General features: G+C 44.6%; 1 protein-coding gene across 1 annotated transcript in view; it reads right to left on the bottom strand.

The window, feature by feature from the left end:
- LOC126195659 (cytochrome P450 4g15-like) overlaps nucleotides 1-23,086 on the bottom strand; it is a gene marked incomplete at its 3' end in the record, with an annotated part of 55,388 nt that overhangs the window by 15,064 nt on the left and 17,238 nt on the right. Inside the window, exon 3 of the mRNA XM_049934284.1 lies at nucleotides 5,927-6,193. Within this exon, the coding sequence (XP_049790241.1) occupies nucleotides 5,927-6,193 (267 nt within the window). The remainder of the gene's footprint in view (nucleotides 1-5,926; nucleotides 6,194-23,086) is intronic.

The following is a 23,086-nucleotide window of genomic DNA, read 5'->3' as shown; positions in this document are numbered from 1 at the left end:
ATTTTGCTCTTATTTTTGGTTGATTTGGATGTCACGGTATACAGTCTCTTTACAACAAAGTTTTAGTCATTAATTCCTGTATCAATAATGACGCTCCCTATCTGTTTAACATTGTTTGCTACAAAGAGGTCAAGTATGCTTTCGTAATCATTTACATTACGAGTGGGCTCCTGAACTAATTGCTAAAAACAGTCTTCCGAGAAAGCGTGCAGTACAATTTTCGACGAAGATTTATATGTAAAACAGGCTTTGAAACTGTATTTTCGTCAACAGATCGAATGTTCATTGACATCACCACCGAATGTAACAGTATGAGTTGGGTTCCTATTTGAGATTATAATGAAGTTTTCTTTGATCCTCTGAGCAACTGTATGATTTGTTTCGGGGGTGTCAGCAGAGGGAACCAGGAGCACTCGTGAACAAAATTACGACCCCGAAACCAAGGAATTTCTGTTTAAAGAAATGCTTCATCAATCACGGTCACACAAATAAAATTTTCTATCAACAATAATGCAGACGATAACGTAGTATATGTTCGTAAAGCAGATGTGTTTGTAACAAGTTTTGAGAGTTGTCGTTGAGAGGGTAGCAACTGTGAGTTGCGACAGAGACGGTTGTGGATGTGATTGCTGACAGCTAAAAATAGTAGTTCTGAGAGTAGTGCTTGTGAAAATGTCGGTTTTGAGAAAAGTCATTGACAAATTATGATCCAATTTGACCGTGGGAGTCCTGAGAGTAGTGGTTGACAGTGTACCCGTCATGAGAACAACAGTACAGAAAATACTTGTTATTAAAGCATCCATTGTGAGGGTAGCCTCTGTGAGAGTGTCGATTAAGACAGTATCAATTGTAAAAGAGGCAGCTTGGAGAGCAGAGAGGACGGACTGTAAGAGTAGCAGCAGGGAAGGAAATAGCTGTTGAGAGCAGCAGATATAATGGAAGCAGTAGGAGTAAAGATGTTCTAGAGTAATTAGGTACGCGACATGATTCGGAATAAATTTATCATTAAGTTTGCACATACAATAGGGTCCACTTAAGATAACTAAATTCCCTGTGTGTGTAACAATTTTATACTGTATCGTAGTTTCTACTATTTTTCACAATGTCATGTGCCAAATGTAACTGCAAAAAATGATCATAGTATAAATATCAAAACCATTATAATAAGACATTTAAGAGTCCGCAAGTACGAGACGTGTGTGATAGTGGGATTTATGAGAAACGATTTCCTTACAATCTTCCATCTTCACAATGTAGACATTAACACAATGTCTAGCATCCAGCTAGATAACCAAAATTAGACAGAGCCACTGTTGGGAGTGATAGGTTGTTAGACGTGATACAGCTGGAAGGTATCCGTATTAGAATCCTTGCAGTATCATGTACGAATCGTACCAATAACCCCGCCGTTGCCGCCCCTGGCGACAAACAAGGTAAAACAAAGTAATAAACTGTCAGCTGTTTCATGGAATAAAACCATTACGCTATACAAAGAGGACATGATTGCTGAAATAACAACATAGAAAATGAACCAAAACTGAAAATAAACCAGGGGAGAGTGCTGTACCCAGAGGATAGTGTAGGTAGGAACACACAGCGATAGCAGTTCCTTGATTGGTGTTTCAATCCCGCGACTGATTTTTTAATCACGCGAAGGAATGTACATTACAAACTGTCATAAGCAGATTTCGCCATTTTCTACTGTTTTTGTTGTTGCAAGACATGTGGTTGGGTTTTTTGTAGCGCCTGAAAGTAATATAACTTCTACACATTTAAGTACTGTGTAGTATATTTCCCCCCCTCCTCCCCTGAACCGTGGTCGGTAAGGTGGCTTTCGTGCCTTAGTGATACAGGTAGCCGTACCGTACGTGAAACCACAACAGGGGTATCTGTCGAAAGGCTAGACAAACGTGTGGTTCCTGAAAACGGACAGCAGCGTTTTCAGTAGTTGCAGGGGCAAAAATTTAGATGGTTGACTGACCTGGCCTTGTGCCATGGTGCTCCTATAGGCTAAAAGTAAGTGGAAACTACAGCCGCAATTTTTCCGACGACTTGCAGCTCTACTGTATGGTTAAATGATGATGGCATCTTCTTGAGTAAAATATTCCGTAGGTAAAATAGTTCCCCATTGGTATCTCTGGAAGAGGACTACTCAGGAGGATGTCGTCATCAGAAGAAACAAAACTGGCGTTCTATAGATCACAGCGTGGGATGATGGATGCCTTAATCGGACAGGAAGGATAGAAAACTAAAAAGGGAAATGGATAGGTTGAATTTAGGTATAGTGGGGATAAGTGAAGAACGGGACTTTTGGTCAGCTAACTACAGGGTTGTAAATAAAAAGTCAAATAGGGGTAATGCAGGAGTGGGATGCGAGTAAGCTACTATGAACAGTATAGTGAACGCATTATTGTATCCAAAACAGACACGAAGCTATGCCTGTCATAGTAGTACAAGTTTACATGTCAGCTAGCACCGCAGATTATGAAGAGATTGAGGAAACGTATGATGAGAAAAAAAAGATAGTTAAAGGACACGAAACTCTAAATGTGATGGGGGACTGGAATTCGATTGTAGGAAAAGGAAGAGATGGAAAAATAGTAGGTGAATATGGACTGGGGGAAAGGAATAAAAGAGGAAGCCGCCTGGTAGAATTTTTCACAAAGCATAATCTAGTTATCGCTAAGACTTGTTTTATGATAATAAGGTTTCAGATAGATTATATAATGGTTAGACAGAGATTTAGGAAACGGATTTTAAATTGTAAGACATTTCCAGGAGCGGATATTGATTCTGAGCACAATTTAATGGTTACGAACGATAGATTAAAACGTAAGAAACTGGAAAAAGCAAGGAAATTAAAGAGATGAGGCGTGGATAAAATGAAAGAACCAGAGTCTCCTGAGAGTTTCAGTGGGAGCGTAAGACAACGGTTGATTATGACAGAGGAGAGGAGTAGAGCAGAAGACGAATACGCAGGTTGAAGAGGTGACGTAGTGAAAGCAGCAGAAGATCAAATAGGTAAAAATACAAAACCTCATAGAAATCTATGGATAATACAAGAGATACTGAATTTTATTAGTGCAAGGATAACATTTTAAAACATTCAGCAAATGAAGCATGCGAAAGTGAATATAAAAGTTTAAAAAATGGGATCAGCAGATGTACAAAATTGCTAAACAGGAATGCCTAGAGGAAAAATGTAAGGATTTAGAAGCATATTTCTCTAGGAGAAAGACAGACATAGCTTAGAGGAAAATTATAGAGGCCTTTGGGGAAAAGAGAACCAGCTTTATGAATATCAAGAGCTCATATGGTAAACCACTGCTAATCAAAGAACGGAAAGCCGAAAGGTGGGAGTATGTAGAGGGTTTTTACAAGGGAGATGAGCTTGAAAGCAATCTTATAGAAAGGAAAGTAAACGTAGATCAAGATGAGATGGCAGATAAGACAATGCGAGAAGAATCTAATAAAGCTCAGAAAGATCTAAGTCAAAACAAGGCCCCAGGTAGTAGAAGATATTCCGCCAGAACTAGTAATAGCCTTCGATGAGCCACGCTTGACAAAACTCTTACACCTGCTGTGCAACATTTACGAGACAGGCGAAATACCCTCAGATTTCCAGAAGGATGTTGTAATTCCAATTCCAAAGACAGTAGTTTCTGACAGGTGTGAAACTTACCGAACTGTCAGTTTAATAAGTCATGGCTGCAAAGTAAAAACTCTAATTCTTTACAGAAGAATAGAAAAACTGGTAGAAGCTGACCTCGAGAAAGATCAGTTTGGATTCCAGAGAAATTTTGGAACACGCGATGCATTATTGACCCTACGACTGATCTTAGAAGATGGCTTGTGGAAAGGCAAACAAACTTTTCAAAAATGGCTCTGCGCACTAAGGGACTTTTGAGGTCATCAGTTCTCTAGAAATTAGAACTACTTAAAACTAACTAACCTAAGGACATCACACACATCCATGCTCGAGGCAGGATTCGAACCTGCGACCATAGCGGTCGCGCGGTTCCAGACTGTAGCGCCTAGAATCGCTCGTCCACCCCGGCCGGCCAAACAGAGTTTTACAGGATTCGTAGACTTAGAGAAAGCTTTTTAGTGTTGACTAAAATACTGTCTTTGAAATTCTAAAAGTAGCAGGAGTAAAATACAAGGAGCGAAAGGCTATTTACAATGTGTACAGAAACCAGACGGCAGTTATAAGAGTCGAGGGACGTGAAAGGAAAGCACGGATGAGAAGGGATTGAGACAGGATTGTAGCCTCTCCCGATGTTATTCAATATGTACACAGAACAAACAGTAAAGGAAACTAAAGAAAAATTTGAAGTAAGAATTAAAGTACAGGGAGAGGAAATAAAAACTTTGAGGTTTGCCGCTGACATTGCTAACTCTGTCAGAGACAGCAGTGGACTTGGAAGAGCAGCTGACAGTTATTTGCAGTGTCTTGAAAGGAAGACATAAGATTAGCATCAACAAAAGCAAACAAGGATAATGGAATGCAGTCGAATTGAAACAGGTGATGGTAAGAGAGTCAGATTAGAGAACCAGATACTTACAGTAGTAAATGAGTTTTGCTATTTGGGAAGCAAAATAACTGATGATAGTGGAAGTAGAGAAGATATAAAATGTAGACTGACAATGGCAAGAAAAGTATTTCTGAAACAAAATAATTTGTTAATATCGAAAATAGATTTAAATATTAGGAAATATTTTCCGAAGGTAATTGCCTGGAGTGTAGCCATGTATGAAAGTGAGGCATGGACGATAAACACTTTTTATAAAAAATAACGGAAAACAGAGGTTACCGAAATGTGGTGCTACACAGGAATTCTGAATATAAGGTGAGTCGATCACGTAATTAATGAGGAAATTTTGAATAGAACTGATAAAACAAGAGATTTATGGCACATCTTGACTAAGAGAAGGGATAGGTTGATGGGACACATTCCGAGACACCAAGGGATAACCAGATAAGTATTAGGGAATTATAGGGGGTAAAATTCGTAGAGGGAGGTCAAGAGACGTTTACAGTAAGCAGATTCAGTAAGATGTAGGTTACAACAGTTATTCTGAGATGAATAGGATCGCACAGAATAAAGTACAATTAAGAGCTGCACCAAACCAGTCTCTGTACTGAAGACCACAAAAACTTCATAATATATTATAGCTATTTGGAGGATGTTGCTATTTCTTTAGTTAGAGAGTCTGACAGAGAAAAATTCTACATACTTTTAAAGCTAGTCACGTAACGTGTGGACGGTTAAAACTTACTTCATCCGTCATACATCATTTTGTGCCTTGAAACAGAAGAAGGTCTTCCACTGATCACGTATTAAAGGGAAATGAAATGAGATGCTCTAATATCTTAACAATTTTCCCTGTCTTGAGAACAGTATTTTGTGTTAGTAGCCACTAGCTTCTATTTAAAAAAATTTGATTGATTTGTAACAGATTTTTGAAACTACTTCTTATAAATTTGACTTCACTTGCTAATTAGTGGTATGCAGTAGAATAAGAAAGTAACACAAAACTATTAGATACAGCATCGACAAGTATCAATATATATGGCCATGTTGTATATTGAAACACATTTTCACATTAGGAAAGACATTACCTTTCCTGGAGTAATTTTTGTGATTTCAGTATTACACTGCACCGCACATAAAGTGATTTCTATGATGCCAAAATGGAATAAGAAAATATATCTCACTTCTATTATAGGACTGGATAGTGGCGAAAATTCGAAAAGTGTTCGTGCGTACGACACTGCCCGCTGCTCACAGAAACTACAAAATTGTGTGAGCTACTAAACAGCAAACATTAAATAGAAGAGAAGATGGGGAGATTTGCTTTATGCAAATGCCACAGTGGAGACAGTTACAGTGGGTACAGTTAGGTAGCGGTGCAAGTAGCTCACTTTAATGACAGCGTCGAGATAATGCAGGCGCCGCAGGTCAGCCGCTGTGGGGGTTCGCTGCGGGTCGTCTCCGAAGACGGCGTCCAGCTCTGCGACCAAGTTGTCCTGCACGCGCGGGTACATCCCGAGCAGCAGCAGCGCGAAGCAGATGGTGGTGGCCGTGGTCTCGTAGCCCGCCGACAGCAGCGTGTTCACCTCGTCCTGCAGCTCAGTCTCGCTGAGGCGGCCGCCAGACTCCGTGGCCGCCAGCAGGTAGTCCAGCACCACCTGCCAACGGTCAACACCTCATTGGTGCGGTTCTGTTTTAGGACAAAAGTATCTGAGAAGGGACCCGGGCGGGGAGGAGCGCCTGTTCCCAGGCACGAATCCGACCGGCGGATTTGTGTCGAGGTCCGGTGAACTGGCCAGTCTGTGGATGGTTTTTAGGCGGTTTTCCTTATGCCTCGGCGAATGCGGGCTGGTTCCCTTTATTCCGCCTCAGTGACACTATGTCGGCGATTGCTGCGCAAACAAGTTCTCCACGTAAGCGTACACCACCATTACTCTACCACGCAAACATAGGGGTTACACTCGTCTGGTGTGAGACGTTCCCTGGGGGGCCACTGGGGGCCGAACCGCACAATAACCCTGGGTTCGGTGTGGGGCGGCAGAGGGGTGACGTGGACTGCGGTAGTCGTCGTGGGGTTGTAGCCCACTGCGGCTTCGGCGAGGGCGGAACCTCTCCATCGTTTCTAGGTCCCCGGTTAACATACAATACAATACAATACAATCTGAGAAGGGCATAATAAATCAGAGGTGGAGGTAAGACATTAACTGTCCTCAGCAGCCACTCGTCAAACACGGAGGAAGAAATCCTTCGAAATACCGTAAGTGGGATGTGGAACACACTTCTTCCGATAGCCATTTTTGCGGAGTCTGGGCTCTTGTTGGTATAAGCCACCATCTGAACGAATACGAAGGCAGAGAACCTTATTGTGCTGACATAGTGATCTGTAGCTTAGCCAGAGGTGGTGGATAGATTGGAAAGGTGACGATTGATTGTGACTTGGCGAAGGAATATGAAAGCAAAAAACTACCTGAAGTGTCTTGGGCTCTGCAGAAATATCAACACATGCCATCTCTGCACAATTGGTTCAAATGGCTCTGAGCACTATGGGACTCAACTGCTGTGGTCATAAGTCCCCTAGAACTTAGAACTACTTAAACCTAACTAACCTAAGGACAGCACACAACACCCAGCCATCACGAGGCAGAGAAAATCCCTGACCCCGCCGGGAATCGAACCCGGGAACCCGGGCGTGGGAAGCGAGAACGCTACCGCACGACCACGAGATGCGGGCTCTGCACAATTCTCACTCCACACAACCGCCACTAACTCACCATAATTTCCAAGGTGGCTGTCTAAGAACCTGGGCTGATTTGATCTCGAAAGTGGGTAGAAGTGGCTATCATTGACACTGAGTCCATACTTACCGTATGGTTGGGTCGGTGACATGTTTTCTGACGTATTGGGGGTTTGGTTTTGAAAACACGATTTGTTTACATAAAGCACTTCACTGCTTTTACTGCTGTTGATTTACTTTCCTGTCCATTCAGTTTTTCATTCTAGTTGTTCTAAGTACACTCGACAACTGGTTCTTCCCTTCACTGGAGCTCTGGAAGGTGATTTTGTAACTACTGGCTTGTAGGGAATATTTCTACTCCAACAACTACACGTAAATGGACTAAGATTCTCTGATGTATATATGTATGTATGTTAACTGGGGATCTAGAAACGACGGAGAGGCTCCGTCCCCGCCGCAGCCGCAGTGGTCCACAACCCCACGACAACTACCGCAGTCCACTTCACCCCTCCGTCGCCCCACATCGAACACAGGGTTATTGTGCGGTTCGGCCCCCGGTGGGCCCCCCAGGGAACGTCTCACACCAGACGAGTGTAACTCCTATGTTTGCGTGGTAGAGTAATGGTGGTGTACGCGTGCGTGGAGAACTTGTTTGCGCAGCAATCGCCGACATAGTGTAACTGAGGCGGAATAAGGGGAACCAGCCCGCATTTGCCGAGCAGATGGAAAACCGGTTCACCGGACCTCGACACAAATCCGCCGGGCGTATTCGTGCCGGGGACCAGGCGCTCCTTCCCGCCCGGAAAGCCGTGCGTTAGACCGCACGACCAACCGGGTGGGCAAGATCCTCTGATAATTGGAGACAATATAAAATGTAATCGCTGAATACGAACATTCGTAACGACCTATCAAGATATTCAGTGGCCCTAGAACTGGTTGAAGATTTAGATGCTGCGAGAATTGTGCATAAATGTCCCTCTTCGTACTTAGATCGTCAGTATGGTTCCAACACTCTAGGTTCACAGTGTTGTGTAGTGTCGTATCCACCAAGTAATAAATTGTCAAGGTCTCTTTACCTCTGAATTCGGAGTGTCAATTAATAGCTTTGCGTCCTGTTAGATTTTCAAAATATTAACGTTCTCGCAGATGACAATTTTGGAATTAGAGCACATTGTAATTTACACTTAACCACGACAATATTAATATTGTATCGAGAAGTAATCAAAACACAATTAGTTCATACACCGTAGTATTTCAATACATTATTTCCTCGTCTGGAAATCTCTATGTGCATCTAACAATGTTTCACCATCAAATGGAGAAATTGATGAAAGAAGATTTGAAAGTTAGTTTGAAAATCAATTGCAGTACTTAAAAAATTATGTGCAATGAACACATCAAGAATTTGTAAAATTTACCGATGTAATTAAGGAACCAGTTGATGAGTTTTTGTCTTTAGAGCAGATGAAGACAACAGCTGTTGGAAAGAGAAACAACAAGAAAAGTATGGAAGTGGACACGCAGCCGTTTTGATAATCCTAAAAACTTTCTCAAATATAATCTTGCGATGTACCTGAAAACTAGAACTTCCAATCACTGTAAGCGTTCAGTTACGACAGTGACATGTGGACTTCAATTCAAAACCATTCGAAACAGAGTTTCGCTCCTCTTTAAATCACAGTAGATTGTTACGTCTCCCTTCCGCTGCTCTTCTCACCACCCCCCCTCTCTATCTCTCTCTCTCTGTCTCTCTCTCTTTCTCTCTCTCTCTCTCTCTCTCTCTGTCACTCACACACATACACACACGCGCGCGTGCGCTTACACACATCAGCATCCCCACTTTTACCGTACCACGTTTACGTACGAGTTTAATAACAATAAACAAAATATACAGAGTGATTGCGTGATTAAATTAGGACTTTCAGGGATGATTGAAAATTGTATATGTATCAGTCTGAGGTGAGGAACACTGGTCTCGAAACGAGTGAATCGAAAGTTATAGCGAAAATCTTCCTGATAGCTCATCTGACAATGCAATAAATGTACCAGTACTGTTGTTGTTAAGACTGTAGGGTAGGCAATCCCTATTAACACATTGGTGTACAGGTTGGGATAATAACTCAGCTAATCTACTGCAGATGGCGTACTGTGAACTGACAGGAGCAATCGTGGTGTGCAATATCTGTAATGTGCGAGACTGGCGTACATGTCTACAAGTTGAAGTAGGCCTGCTAACGTTGATCAGCTGTAACCAAATGCAGCTGTATCTAGCGGCGGAACTTGGCAGACGTGATTTTCGTATATGGGCAAGTAAATCTAGCAGCACGAAACCGGAATGGTTGTACAGGACAAAATATCCGCGTATAATACATCCTGCTCACACCATATTTCCAAGACTGTTCCAGCGATTAAGTGCAGTTGTTAATACAGTACAACGACCGAGGAGGACGACGAGCTACACGGACTCCACACAAAGGTGCAGTGCTTGGTTCAGTGGATAAGGCGCTTGAAATCAGCACTCGATCAGCTGCACCTGAAATGGATTATTCCACAGAGTGCTATGTAGCGAGAATTACGGGAAATGCAGCTATATCCCTACCAATCAAAGAAACTGCTTGCTTTGAGTTTTGCTGACTTCGCACCCGGTGTCGCGTTTAGTCAATGGTTCCGGCACCGCCTTACAATCGATCCTCACTTTCTTGCGAAAGTACTTTTCATGGATAAAGCCTGTTTCACCTGCGGCAGTGGTAGATAGGCACCACTGTCATGTTCGACCGATGAGAGTACCTACGATACAGTTGTGAAGAGGCATAAGCACAGATTACCGGTCACAAAATAAGGGCAGGCTTAATAAATGATTGATTACTAGGCCCGCTTCTTCGTCTCTCCGCTAAAATTCACAAGGGTACACAGTTTGTATTAGAGATATACTATCCACTTTCCTGGATCATATGCCTTACATTATTCGTCAAAGGATATGTGTCTAATAATATGAAGCCTCATCTCACTTTGCAGTGATGGGTCTTGAACACCTGGATCAGACGTTCCCTGAAAAATAGATAGGCGGAGGAGGTACTGTTTCGTGCCCAGCACGTTCACCTGATCTCGCCACAAATGATTTCTTCTTGTGGTGCCACGTGAACTGTCTTACGTACGAGACGCCTACCGACACTAAAGAGGATCACCTGACAAGAAATCTCGCTGCCTGTGACATTGTGCAGAGGACACCGGGAATATTAGAATGGATACGACAGAACTCTGTGCGGCGATGCCATGCCGGTATTGAGCCTGGAGGACGCAATTTTGAACAACTATTGTGAAGTTAGCAGCTTGTGAAGCTTGTGCATTACTGTACCAATGGCTTAGGATTTTCAGTCTCTCTAACATAAAGTGAAGTGCGCTGTTAGCAGTCCATCAACAGGGGAAATAAATTGGGTAGTATTCAGTGGGAATTATGTACGTCATGACCAGGTTTCAAAAGTAGGGGCCATTAGTTTGAGCGCCGTGTGAGGCCAAAACGGAACTTGAGTTGATTTTCGCTGATAGCCTTCGACTCGGTCGTTTCCGGATTATGGTCCCTTACCTCAAATTGATACATTTACCCTACTTCACCATTTCGGAAAAATAAAATATCTTAATAAATTAATGAATTAATTGTACATAGATTTAGCATAATTGAAACTGTCAATCACAGAAATAATTTCCTAATATGAAAAACATTGATCAGAAAAATTCAGAAATAGGGGTCATGCGTGGGATTTAAGAGCTGTAACAGCCACAACCTCCAACAGTTTTGACAATGTCGTAAGTTACTTGAAATAAAATCGAATAGTTCAGTCACCCTAATTAGTATTTCACTTAGTACTGCCTTTGTAAACGTACGCCAGATAACTATGCTGTGCGACATTATCAGTATGGTCATTAATACGGGTCTGCCGACGAAGCTGTGAGAGTTGTTATTGGGGTAATTCTATGTACTTCTTTATTTTCGATCTACGTTCTACTACGTTTTTTAGAGGGAGGTCTTATGCTTTCTGTCTTCTCTGATTCATATTCCTGTTGTTTGCCGATGTTGCTAGTGAACTCACGAACCGCGTCGGATTTATTGTTGGCAGCTGGTAGGATTAGGCTGTGAACTGCGGCCTTTAACTGCCAGGAATGTCTTCTGCTGCCGGTCGGGCCGCACACCGATCTACGTGGGCTACCCTTCAGGCTAACTCTGGAAAATATACTATAAGTCATAAGTTTATCCACACAGTTTCGGTTACAGTAAGGGCAGACCAGTGCTAGAACTGTTCCTTTTCCCTGTAGTTTTTCCCATTTATGCATTTGATATATGTATTGAGCACACCTCCTCCTTCCTCTCCGTGTCAATTTCTTCCTCTATCTCTCTGTCCACCTCACCCTCTCACCTCCGTCTATCTCCTCCTCCTCACTTTCTCTTTCTACTCATCTCCTCCTCCCCTCTCTTTATCCTTTCCGTCCACTGCCTCATTCTGACCATACCTTCCACCTCCTTCTCTCTGACCATATTCTCCTCCCTCCCTGTCTTTCGATCTCCATCTCCCCCTCTTGATTTTCCACCTTCCCACTACCTACCTATATCTTCCACCTGCCTCAGACCTCTCCCGCTCCTCCCCCCCTCTCCTCATTTCCTCCTCCCCTCATCCTATCCATATTCTCCTCTGTCCACCTCAAGCAGTCTCCAGTCTCTGTATGTCCATCTTTTAGGCGATGGTTGCGGGACTCGATAGAGCATGTCAATTTTCAACCTTATTTTATTGGGCAACCAGTTTCAGCATTTGATTATTCCATCTTCATGCCTTTAAGAGACGTGTAGGAATAATCTAGCACGCTTGTGATCAAAACAGGGGCCAGCAATAGTGGTATTAGTAGATATTTGTTGCAGTGACCACTTAAGCCAGCACCTGCCGACTATTATCTTTTTATTAAAATAGTAAATGTTATCCCTGTATCAATATTGTCGAAAATTATGCAGACAGGAGAAGACCAACACGACGACGTAATGACTGGTAGGTGAAAGGCAATTAGATGGTATGCATTACCGATACGTTGGATGTTCTCAGTCCGCGGAGTTGTGTGGAGGCATTTATGCAGCAGTGTATCAATATCGGCTGCTGCCATTGCTGTTACTGACGTTATGGAGTAGGCTGTATCAAATACATGCATATGCTTTGATGTGGCAAAAAAAAAGGTTCAAATGGCTCTGAGCACTATGGGACTTAACATCTGAGGTGATCAGTCCCCCAGAACATAGAACTACTTAAACCTAAGTAACCTAAGGACATCACACACATCCATGCCCGAGGCAGGATTCGAACCTGCGACCGTAACGGTCGCGCGGTTCCAGACTGAAGCGCCTAGAACCGCTCGGCCACATCGGCCGGCGATGTGGCAAAAGTCATGGGATAGGGACAAGCACATATACAGATAGCGGTAATATCACATACACAGGGTGTAACAGGGCGGCGCATTGGTGGAGTTGTCATTTGATTGTGATGATTTGTTTTGTGTGAAAAGCTTTCTAACATGGTTTTGGCCGCACGGCAGGAACTAACAGACTTCGAATGCGGAATGGTAGTTGGAGCGAGAACTTGGGACGTTGCATTTCAGAAATTGTTAGGGGATTCAGAATTCCGAGATCTAAAGTGTCAAGAGTGTGCCAAGAATCCCAAGTTTCAGGCATTACCTCTCATCACGGACAACGAAGTGGCCGTCAGCCTACACTTAACGACCAAGAGCAGCAGCGTTTGCGTAGAGTTGTCTCAGCGAACAGGCAAGCACTTCAGCATGCAATAACCGCAGAATTGAATGGGATCGTATGTCGAACGAAGCCGATTGGATTAGGACGTTGAAATTTGGCGTTAAAGGACTATGGCAACCGACGACCAAGGTGAGTGCCTTTAATAAACGCTAGACTCTTTACCATATCGGTTCGATCATACACTCCTGGAAATGGAAAAAAGAACACCTTGACACCGGTGTGTCAGACCCACCATACTTGCACCGGACACTGCGAGAGGGCTGTACAAGCAATGATCACACGCACGGCACAGCGGACACACCAGGAACCGCGGTGTTGGCCGTCGAATGGCGCTAGCTGCGCAGCATTTGTGCACCGCCGCCGTCAGTGTCAGCCAGTTTGCCGTGGCATACGGAGCTCCATCGCAGTCTTTAACACTGGTAGCGTGCCGCGACAGCGTGGACGTGAACCGTATGTGCAGTTGACGGACTTTGAGCGAGGGCGTATAGTGGGCATGCGGGAGGCCGGGTGGACGTACCGCCGAATTGCTCAACACGTGGGGCGTGAGGTCTCCACAGTACATCGATGTTGTCGCCAGTGGTCGGCGGAATGTGCACGTGCCCGTCGACCTGGGACCGGACCGCAGCGACGCACGGATGCACGCCAAGACCGTAGGATCCTACGCAGTGCCGTAGGGGACCGCACCACCACTTCCCAGCAAATTAGGGACACTGTTGCTCCTGGGGTATCGGCGAGGACTATTCGCAACCGTCTCCATGAAGCTGGGCTACGGTCCCGCACACCGTTAGGCCGTCTTCCGCTCACGCCCCAACATCGTGCAGCCCGCCTCCAGTGGTGTCGCGACAGGCGTGAATGGAGGGACGAATGGAGACGTGTCGTCTTCAGCGATGAGAGTCGCTTCTGCCTTGGTGCCAATGATGGTCGTATGCGTGTTTGGCGCCGTGTATGTGAGCGCCACAATCAGGACTGCATACGACCGAGGCACACAGGGCCAACACCCGGCATCATGGTGTGGGGAGCGATCTCCTACACTGGCCGTACACCACTGGTGATCGTCGAGGGGACACTGAATAGTGCACGGTACATCCAAACCGTCATCGAACCCATCGTTCTACCATTCCTAGACCGGTAAGGGAACTTGCTATTCCAACAGGACAATGCACGTCCGCATGTATCCCGTGCCACCCAACGTGCTCTAGAAGGTGTAAGTCAACTACCCTGGCCAGCAAGATCTCCAGATCTGTCCCCCATTGAGCATGTTTGGGACTGGATGAAGCGTCGTCTAACGCGGTCTGCACGTCCAGCACGAACGCTGGTCCAACTGAGGCGCCACGTGTAAATGGCATGGCAAGCCGTTCCACAGGACTACATCCAGCATCTCTACGATCGTCTCCATGGGAGAATAGCAGCCTGCATTGCTGCGAAAGGTGGATATACACTGTACTAGTGCCGACATTGTGCATGCTCTGTTGCCTGTGTCTATGTGCCTGTGGTTCTGTCAGTGTGATCATGTGATGCATCTGACCCCAGGAATGTGTCAATAAAGTTTCCCCTTCCTGGGACAATGAATTCACGGTGTTCTTATTTCAATTTCCAGGAGTGTATATGTCTGAAAATCCAAAGCCTGGTCAGATGAGGCTCAACTTCAGTAGGTAGAAGGTGATGGTGGAGTTCGAGTGTGGCGCAGACCCCATTGTGCAATCTGGTGGTGTCTCCATATTTGTGTGGGATTTATTTAGAAGAAATAGACTGGATCTTCTGGTCCAATTGAACCGATCACTGACTGGAAATCGATATGTTCGGCTACTTGTAGACAAGTAGCAGCCTTTAATGGATTTCATGTTCCCGAACATGTTACCAGGGCACAATTGTTCGCGACTGGTTTGAACAACTGTTTGGACAATTCGGGTGAATGATGTGATCACCCATCGAGCATTTATGGGACGTAATCGGGAGATCAATTCATGCACAGAATCCTGACCGGCAACAATTTCGCAATTATTCTACATCTACATCTACATACATATTCCGCAATACACCATACGATGCGTGGCGGAGGGTACCTCGTACCACAACTAGCATCTTCTCTCCCTGTTCCACTCCCAAACAGAACGAGGGAAAAATGACTGCCTATATGCCCCTGTACGAGCCCTAATCTCTCTTATCTTATCTGTGTGGTCTTTCCGCGAAATATAAGTTGGCGGCAGTAAAATTGTACTGCAGTCAGCCTCAAATGCTGGTTCTCTAAATTTCCTCAGTAGCGATTCACGAAAAGAACGCCTCCTTTCCTCCAGAGACTCCCAGCCGAATTCCTGAAGCATTTCCGAAACACTCGCGTGATGATCAAACCTACCAGTAACAAATCTAGCAGCCCGCCTCTGAATTGCTTCTATGTCCTCCATCAATCCGACCTGATAGAGATCCCAAACGCTCGAGCAGTACTCAAGAATATGTCGTACTAGTGTTTTATAAGCGGTCTCCTTTACAGATGAACCACATCTTCCCAAAATTCTACCAATGAAACGAAGGCGACTATCCGCCTTTCCCACAACTGCCATTACATGCATGTCCCACTTCATATCGCTCTGCAATGTTACGCCCAAATATTTAATCGACGTGACTGTGTCAAGCGCTACACTACTAATGGAGTATTCAAACATTACGGGATTCTTTTTCCTATTCATCTGCATTAATTTACATTTATCTATATTTAGAGTTAGCTGCCATTCTTTACACCAAGTCATCTTGAATCCTCCTACAGTCACTCAACGACGACACCTTCCCGTACACGACAGCATCATCAGCAGGCAGCCTCAAATTGCTATCCACCCTCTCCAAAAGATCATTTATGTAGATAGAAAACAACAGCGGACCTACAACACTTCCCTGGGGCACTCCAGATGATACGCTCACCTCCGATGAACACTCACCATCGAGGACAACGTACTGGGTTCTATTACTTAAGAAGTCTTCGAGCCACTCACATCTTTCGGAACCAATTCCATATGCTCGTACCTTAGTTAGGAGTCTGCAGTGGGGCACCGAGTCAAACGCTTTCCGGAAGTCAAGAAATATGACATCCGTCTGATACCCTTCATCCATGGTTCGCAAGATATCATTCAACCGATGACTGACTGGAAATGGATATGTTCGGCTACTTGGAGGCAAGTAACAGCCTTTCACGGATTTCATGTTCCCGAAAATGTTACCAGGGCACAATTGTTCAAGATTGGTTTTAACAACTGTTTGGACAATTCGAGTGAATGATGTGATCACCCTTAGAGCATTTTTGGGACGTAGTCGAGAGATCAGTTCATTCACAGAATCTTGCACCGGCAATTATTGACGGCTTTGCTGTGATGTGCCGGGCGTATGGAGGAACGACACGATGTTAGGAGGTATCCCATGACTTTTGTCGGCTAGGTGTAATTACCAATGTTAACAGGGGTCACGTTGTGCTAGGCACCTGCTTGTCTCGACTGTCCCCGCCCGCAGCCTCCTGCCGGCGGCAGGCGCGCTGGGCGATGACCTCCTGCGAGAAGGCGTTGAGCTCGGCGAGTGTGCGCGCCTCGTCGCGGTAGAGCGCGGTCCGGCGGTAGAGCCAGCCGCAGGCCCACAGCCAGGGCTTGCAGAACTTCTCCTCGACGATGGCGACGCTGCGCGCCAGCAGCTGCACGTAGCGGCGCTCGCCCGCCGGCGCCGGCGCCGCCCCCATCGTGGTGCGGCACACCGCCTCCAGCACGGCCACCGCCACGTACGGGAACACGTCCAGCGTCGAGCCGTCCGCCAGGTCGGCCAGCGTCGCCGACAGCTGCTCAGCCTGACGCGACAGCTCGGGCACCATGTCCTGCACAAGCGCGTCTTACCATTCCACTCACCTTCCGCACGTCCATTGATCACTGGTACGTTACAGGGCCATTAAAGGCACAGTAAGGTCCATTTTCTCTACTACAAGCTCTACAGTTTTAATTGATTTCTTTAATCCTTTTTCGGCTTAGGTTGAGGTGCCGGTTATTCTGTTATGATGAAGCCGATGATGATCAAGTTTTCGTATAACTTCCTGGCAGATTAAAATTGTGTGCCGGACCGAGACTCGAACTCGGGACCTTTGCCTTTCGCGGGCAAGTGCTCTACCAACTGAGCTACCCAAGCACGACTCACGCCCCGCCCCCACAGCTTTAATTCAGCCAGTACCTCGTCTCCTACCTTCCAAACTTTACAGAAGCTCTCCTGCGAACCTTGCATAACTAGCATTCCTGCAAGAAAGCGCACACCCCGCTGCAGAGTGAAAATCTCGTTCTGGAAACATCCCCAAGGCTGTGGCTAAGCCATGTCTCCGCAATATCCATTTTTCAGGAGTTCTAGTTCTGCAAGGTTCGCGGGAGAGCTTCTGTAAAGTTTGGAAGGTAGGAGACGAGGTACTGGCTGAATTAAAGCTGTGGGGGCGGGGCGTGAGTCGTGCTTGGGTAGCTCAGTTGCCGGCCGGTGTGGCTGAGCGGTTCTAGGCGCTTCAGTTTGGAACCGCGCAACCGCTACGGTCGCAGGTTCGAATCCTGCCTCGGGCATGAATGTGTGTGATGTCCTTACGCTAGTTAGGTTTAAGTAGTTCTAAGTTCTAGGGGACTGATAACCTCAGATGTTACGTCCCATAGTGCTCAGAGCCATTTGAACCGTTTAGCTCAGTTGGCAGAGCACTTGCCCGCGAAAGGCAAAAGTCCCGAGTTCGAGTCTCGGTCCGGCAGACAGCGTTAATCGGCCAGGAAGTTTCATATCAGCGGACATCCCGCTGCAGAGTAAAAATCTCATTCTGAAAGTTTTCGTATGTCGATCCTTTTGACCGATGGTCTGCGGCACTTCGGCTGTTCACTTAAGTAATAAAATGAAATTCTTGCAGCCGTTGTTTTGATGTGATTTTATCGTATGGAAACCAGTTTCTGTGACTCAACAAACCATCTTCAGCCTCTCTGTCGGACGGAGTTGTCAACTCTTATTCTCACTCGGGCATAGTTGGCAGTGACGCCTTCATAGCGACATCTTTTGTTGTAGTTGATGGCTGATGCTATCTTCATTAACTTGATCTTGTTACTTATAAATCTGCACGACTGTCGCATTACTTAGTAATAAACATCAAGTTTTTTTCCATGTCCCAACAAATACTTGATATACCTTCCCGGATAATGGGACAGTCTTTAGGATATATTACTAACAAGATAGAGCTAATGAATTTAGCATCAGCCATCAACTTCACCTAAAGATGTGTCTCTGAAGGCGTCACCAACTACGCCCGGGTAAGAACAAGAGGCGACAACACCGACAGAAAGAAAGCCTGAGGATAGTGTGTTGAGTCACCGAAACTGATTGCACTGTAATAAAGTAACATGATCTGTTATGATTAAAACTGAGCTCTGGCGAGCTACAGATAAAGAAAGCACGTCATATGATCATGCAAGTTAATTGTTGGAAATAATAACTGCGCGCAACAGAAATGTCTTACTGAATGGAATTTAACAGGGTTCCAGTCAAACATGTCAGTGTGGGTACCACATCATGTACATGGACTAATTTATGGGAGGAAGGATCATCTAATCTATATCGGAAACAAGTGGTCATTACAACGGTCGTAAAGCAGGGCACGCCAAACTTCACACCTGCAGCATGCGCAGGCCGCGTGGGGTCCATGGCCGGGCCCGTGACACGGCTTTGCTCCGTCCCTCTCGGAAGTGCACAGGAAAGTGTGACGTACCACAGAGCACTGCAGTGCGCCATTTTTCGGTCGGCACAACTCTCTGAGTTCGGCAGAATCGAGCTGTGAGAGCTGTTTAACCTTCGTGGAGTGAAAGGCATTCACAGTTCTAGTGAATGATTGCACAAAAAGAGGTAGTCTAGCGACCTATTGTCGCAATTTTTTTTAAATGAGTGGGAATGACAAAAGATCCGGATTACAATACTCAATTCGCATTAGCGACAGTTGTTGCATACTTTCTACGGCCGGGAGAGTAGCATACTGACCACACCCCTTTCCATATCCGCATCGAGTGACGCCAATGGGGTGAGGACGACACGGCGGTCGGTCGGCACCGTTGGGCTTTCATGGCCTGTTTGGGCGGAGTTTAGTTTATTTTATGCATGTGAAGCACCTTTTTCAATTGTGAAACTAACGAAGATACGATTACGTGGCAATTTGAGCTAGGAACTCTGTGAAATTGTCTGCATCTGCCCATATACTAATAGTTTGTACCAGATAACAATTATATTGTGGTTAGAGCGCTCCAAAACTAGTTAAATAATACTGAAAATTTGTTTCGTTTGTCATCTTTGTAGTTACAAATTGTGAAGCATAAAGCCAAGCAGTATCGCTCTCAGGCTGCGTGGCGTGCCGTTTGGGGAAATGAGAAGCGATGTTGAGCGCTTTGGCACTCGTGTCGGGGCATGGCCCACGAGCCAAATTACTGGCCGATCCTGCATAAAGTGAATCACACTAATTTACCCACTTATATGAATAAATGAACATTCAAATCTTGGACAAGATGTTTTTAATGGTGAACGATAGCCTTCGCACAGGTGAGTGGACACGGTAAATGCTAAATTATGCAGATAAAACACGAATACGGACAGTGACTGTAAGTATTTGTAAATTACAGGAACAAAACGCAAAAACAGGCTCGAAGACTAGTGAGATTGCCAAAGAGCATACTAAAAGCCAACTAGCTGGCTGCGAAGTATTAAAACGATATAGCTGGCTCCTCAGTGGACTGAACAAAATACCGCGTACCTACGAAAGTGCCGATCGCAATGATGGCACCTCTTACCAGACTCACCTCATACAGACGACAGGTCTGTAGAAACTGGCTACTCAGAGGTCAGCTCTCTTTCTGTTCTCTGTACTCGGATGTTGTTGTTGTTGTTGTCTTCAGTCCTGAGACTGGTTTGATGCAGCTCTCCGTGCTACTCTATCCTGTGCAAGCTTCTTCATCTCCCAGTACCTACTGCAACCTACATACTTCTGAATCTGCTTAGTGTATTCATCTCTTGGTCACCCTCTACGATTTTTACCCTCCACGCTGCCCTCCAGTACTAAAATTGTGATCCCTTGATGCCTCAGCACATGTCCTACCAACCGGTCCCTTCTTCTTGTCAAGTTGTGCCACAAACTCTTCTCCCCAATTCTATTCAATACCTCCTCATTAGTTATGTGATCTACCCATCTAATCTTCAGCATTCTTCTGTAGCACCACATTTCGAAAGCTTCTATTCTCTTCTTGTCCAATCTATTTATCGTCCATGTTTCACTTCCATACATGGCTACACTCCATACAAATACTTTTAGAAAGGACTTCCTGACACTTATATCTATACTCGATGTTAAAAAATTTCTCTTCTTCAGAAACGCTTTCCTTGCCATTGCCAATCTACATTTTATATCCTCTCTACTTCGACCATCATCAGTTATTTTACTCCCCAAATAACAAAACACCTTTACTACTTTAAGTGTCTCATTTCCTAATCTAATTCCCTCAGCCTCACCCGACTTAATTCGACTACGTTCCATTATCCTCGTTTTGCTTTTGTTGATGTTCATCTTATATCCTCCTTTCAAGACACTGTCCATTCCGTTCAACTGCTCTTCCAAGTCCTTTGCTGTCTATGACAGAATTACAATGTCATCGGCGAACCTCAAAGTTTTTATTTCTTCTCCATGGATTTTAATACCTACTCCGTATTTTTCTTTTGTTTCCTTTACTGCTTGCTCAATATACAGATTGAATAACATTGCGGATAGGCTACAACCCTGTCTCACTCCCTTCCCAACCACTGCTTCCCTTTCATGTCCCTCGACTCTTATAACTGCCATCTGGTTTCTGTACAAATTGTAAATAGCCTTTCGCTCCCTGTATTTTACCCCTGCCACCTTCAGAATTTGAAAGAGAGTATTCCAGTTAACATTGTCAAAAGCTTTCTCTAAGTCTAAAAATGCTAGAAACGTAGGTTTGCCTTTTCTTAATCTTTCTTCTAAGATAAGTCGTAAGGTTAGTATTGGCTCACGTGTTTCAACATTTTTACGGAATCCAAACTGATCCTCCCCGAGGTCCGCCTCTACCAGTTTTTCCATCGTCTGTAAAGAATTCGCGTTAGTATTTTGCAGCTGTTACTTAATAAACTGATAGTTCGGTAATTTTCACATCTGTCAACACCTGCTTTCTTTGGGATTGGAACTATTATATTCTTCTTGAAGTCTGAGGGCATTTTACCTGTCTCATACATCTTCCTCACAGGATGGTAGAGTTTTGTCAGGACTGGCTCTCCCAAGGCCGTCAGTAGATCTAATGGAATGTTGTCTACTCCCGGGGCCTTATTTCGACTTAGGTCTTTCAGTGCTCTGTCAAACTCTTCACGCAGTATATTATCTCCCATTTCGTCTTCATCTACATCCTCTTCCATTTCCATAATATTGTCCTCAAGTACATCGCCCTTGTATAAATCCTCTATATACTCCTTCCACCTTTCTGCCTTCCCTTCTTTGCTTAGAACTGGGTTTCCATCTGAGCTCTTGATATTCATAAAAGTGGTTGTCTTCTCTCCAAAGGTCTCTTCAATTTACCTGAAGGCAGTATCTATCTTACCCCTAGTGAGATAAGCCTGTACATCCTTACATTTGTCCTCTAGCCATCCCTGCTTAGTCATTTTGCACTTCCTGTCGATCTCATTTTTCAGACGTTTGTATTCCTTTTTGCCTGCTTCATTTACTGCGTTTTTGTATTTTCCCCTTTCATCAATTAAATTCAATATTTCTTCTGTTACCCACGGATTTCTACCAGCCCTCGTCTTTTTACTTACTTGATCGTCTGCTGCCTTCACTACTTCATCCCTCAGAGCTACCCATTCTTCTTCTACTGTATTTCTTTCCCCCATTCCTGTCAATTGTTCCCTTATGCTCTCCCTGAAACTCTTTACAACCTCTGGTTTAGTCAGTTTATCAAGGTCCCATCTCCTTAAATTAGCACGTTTTTGCAGTTTCTTCAGTTTTAATCTACAGTTCATAACCAATAGATTGTGGTCAGAGTCCACATCTGCCCTTGGAAATGTCTTACAATTTAAAACCTGGTTCCTAAATCTCTGTCTTACCATTGCATAATCTGATACCTTCTAGTATGTGAAGGATTCTTCCATGTATACAAAATTTCTTTTATGATTGTTGAACCAAGTGTTAGCTATGATTAAGTTATGCTCTGTGCAAAATTCTACCAGACGGCTTCCTCTTTCATTTCTCTCCCCCAATCCATATTCACCCACTATGTTTCCTTCTCTCCCTTTTCCTACTCTCGAATTGCAGTCACCCATGACTATTAAGTTTTCGTCTCCCTTAACTACCTGAATAATTTCTTTTATCTTATCATACATTCCAATTTCTTCATCAACTGCAGAGCTAGTTGGCATATAACCTTGTACTACTGTAGTAGGCATGGGCTTCGTGTCTTTCTTGGCCACAATAATGCGTTCACTATGCTGTTGGTAGTAGCTTACCCGCACTCCTATTTTTTTATTCATTATTAAACCTACTTCTGCATTACCCCTATTTGATTTTGTATTTATAACCCTGTATTCACCTGACCAAAAGTCTTGTTCCTCCTGCCACCGAGCTTCACTAATTCCCACTATATCTAACTTCAACCTATAGATTTCCCTTTTTAAATTTTCTAACCTGTCTGCCAGATTAAGGGATCTGACATTCCACGCTCCGATCCGTAGAACGCCAGTTTTCTTTCTTCTGATAACGACGTCCTCTTGAGTAGTCTCCGCCCTGAGATCCGAATGGGGGACTATTTTACCTCCGGAATATTTTACCCAATAGTACGCCATCATCATTTAACCATACAGTAAAGCTGCATGCCCTCGGGAAAAATTACGGCTGTAGTTTCCCCTTGCTTTCAGCCGCTCGCAGTACCAGCACAGCAAGGCCGTTTTGGTTAGTGTTGCAAGGCCAGATCAGTCAATCATCCAGACTGTTGCCCCTGCAACTACTGAAAAGGCTGC

The sequence above is a fragment of the Schistocerca nitens genome, chromosome 7 (genome assembly GCF_023898315.1).
Source record: "Schistocerca nitens isolate TAMUIC-IGC-003100 chromosome 7, iqSchNite1.1, whole genome shotgun sequence".
Classification (NCBI taxonomy): domain Eukaryota; kingdom Metazoa; phylum Arthropoda; class Insecta; order Orthoptera; family Acrididae; genus Schistocerca; species Schistocerca nitens.
Note: the sequence above shows the minus strand (reverse complement) of the source record. Positions and strands in the feature narration are given on the sequence as shown.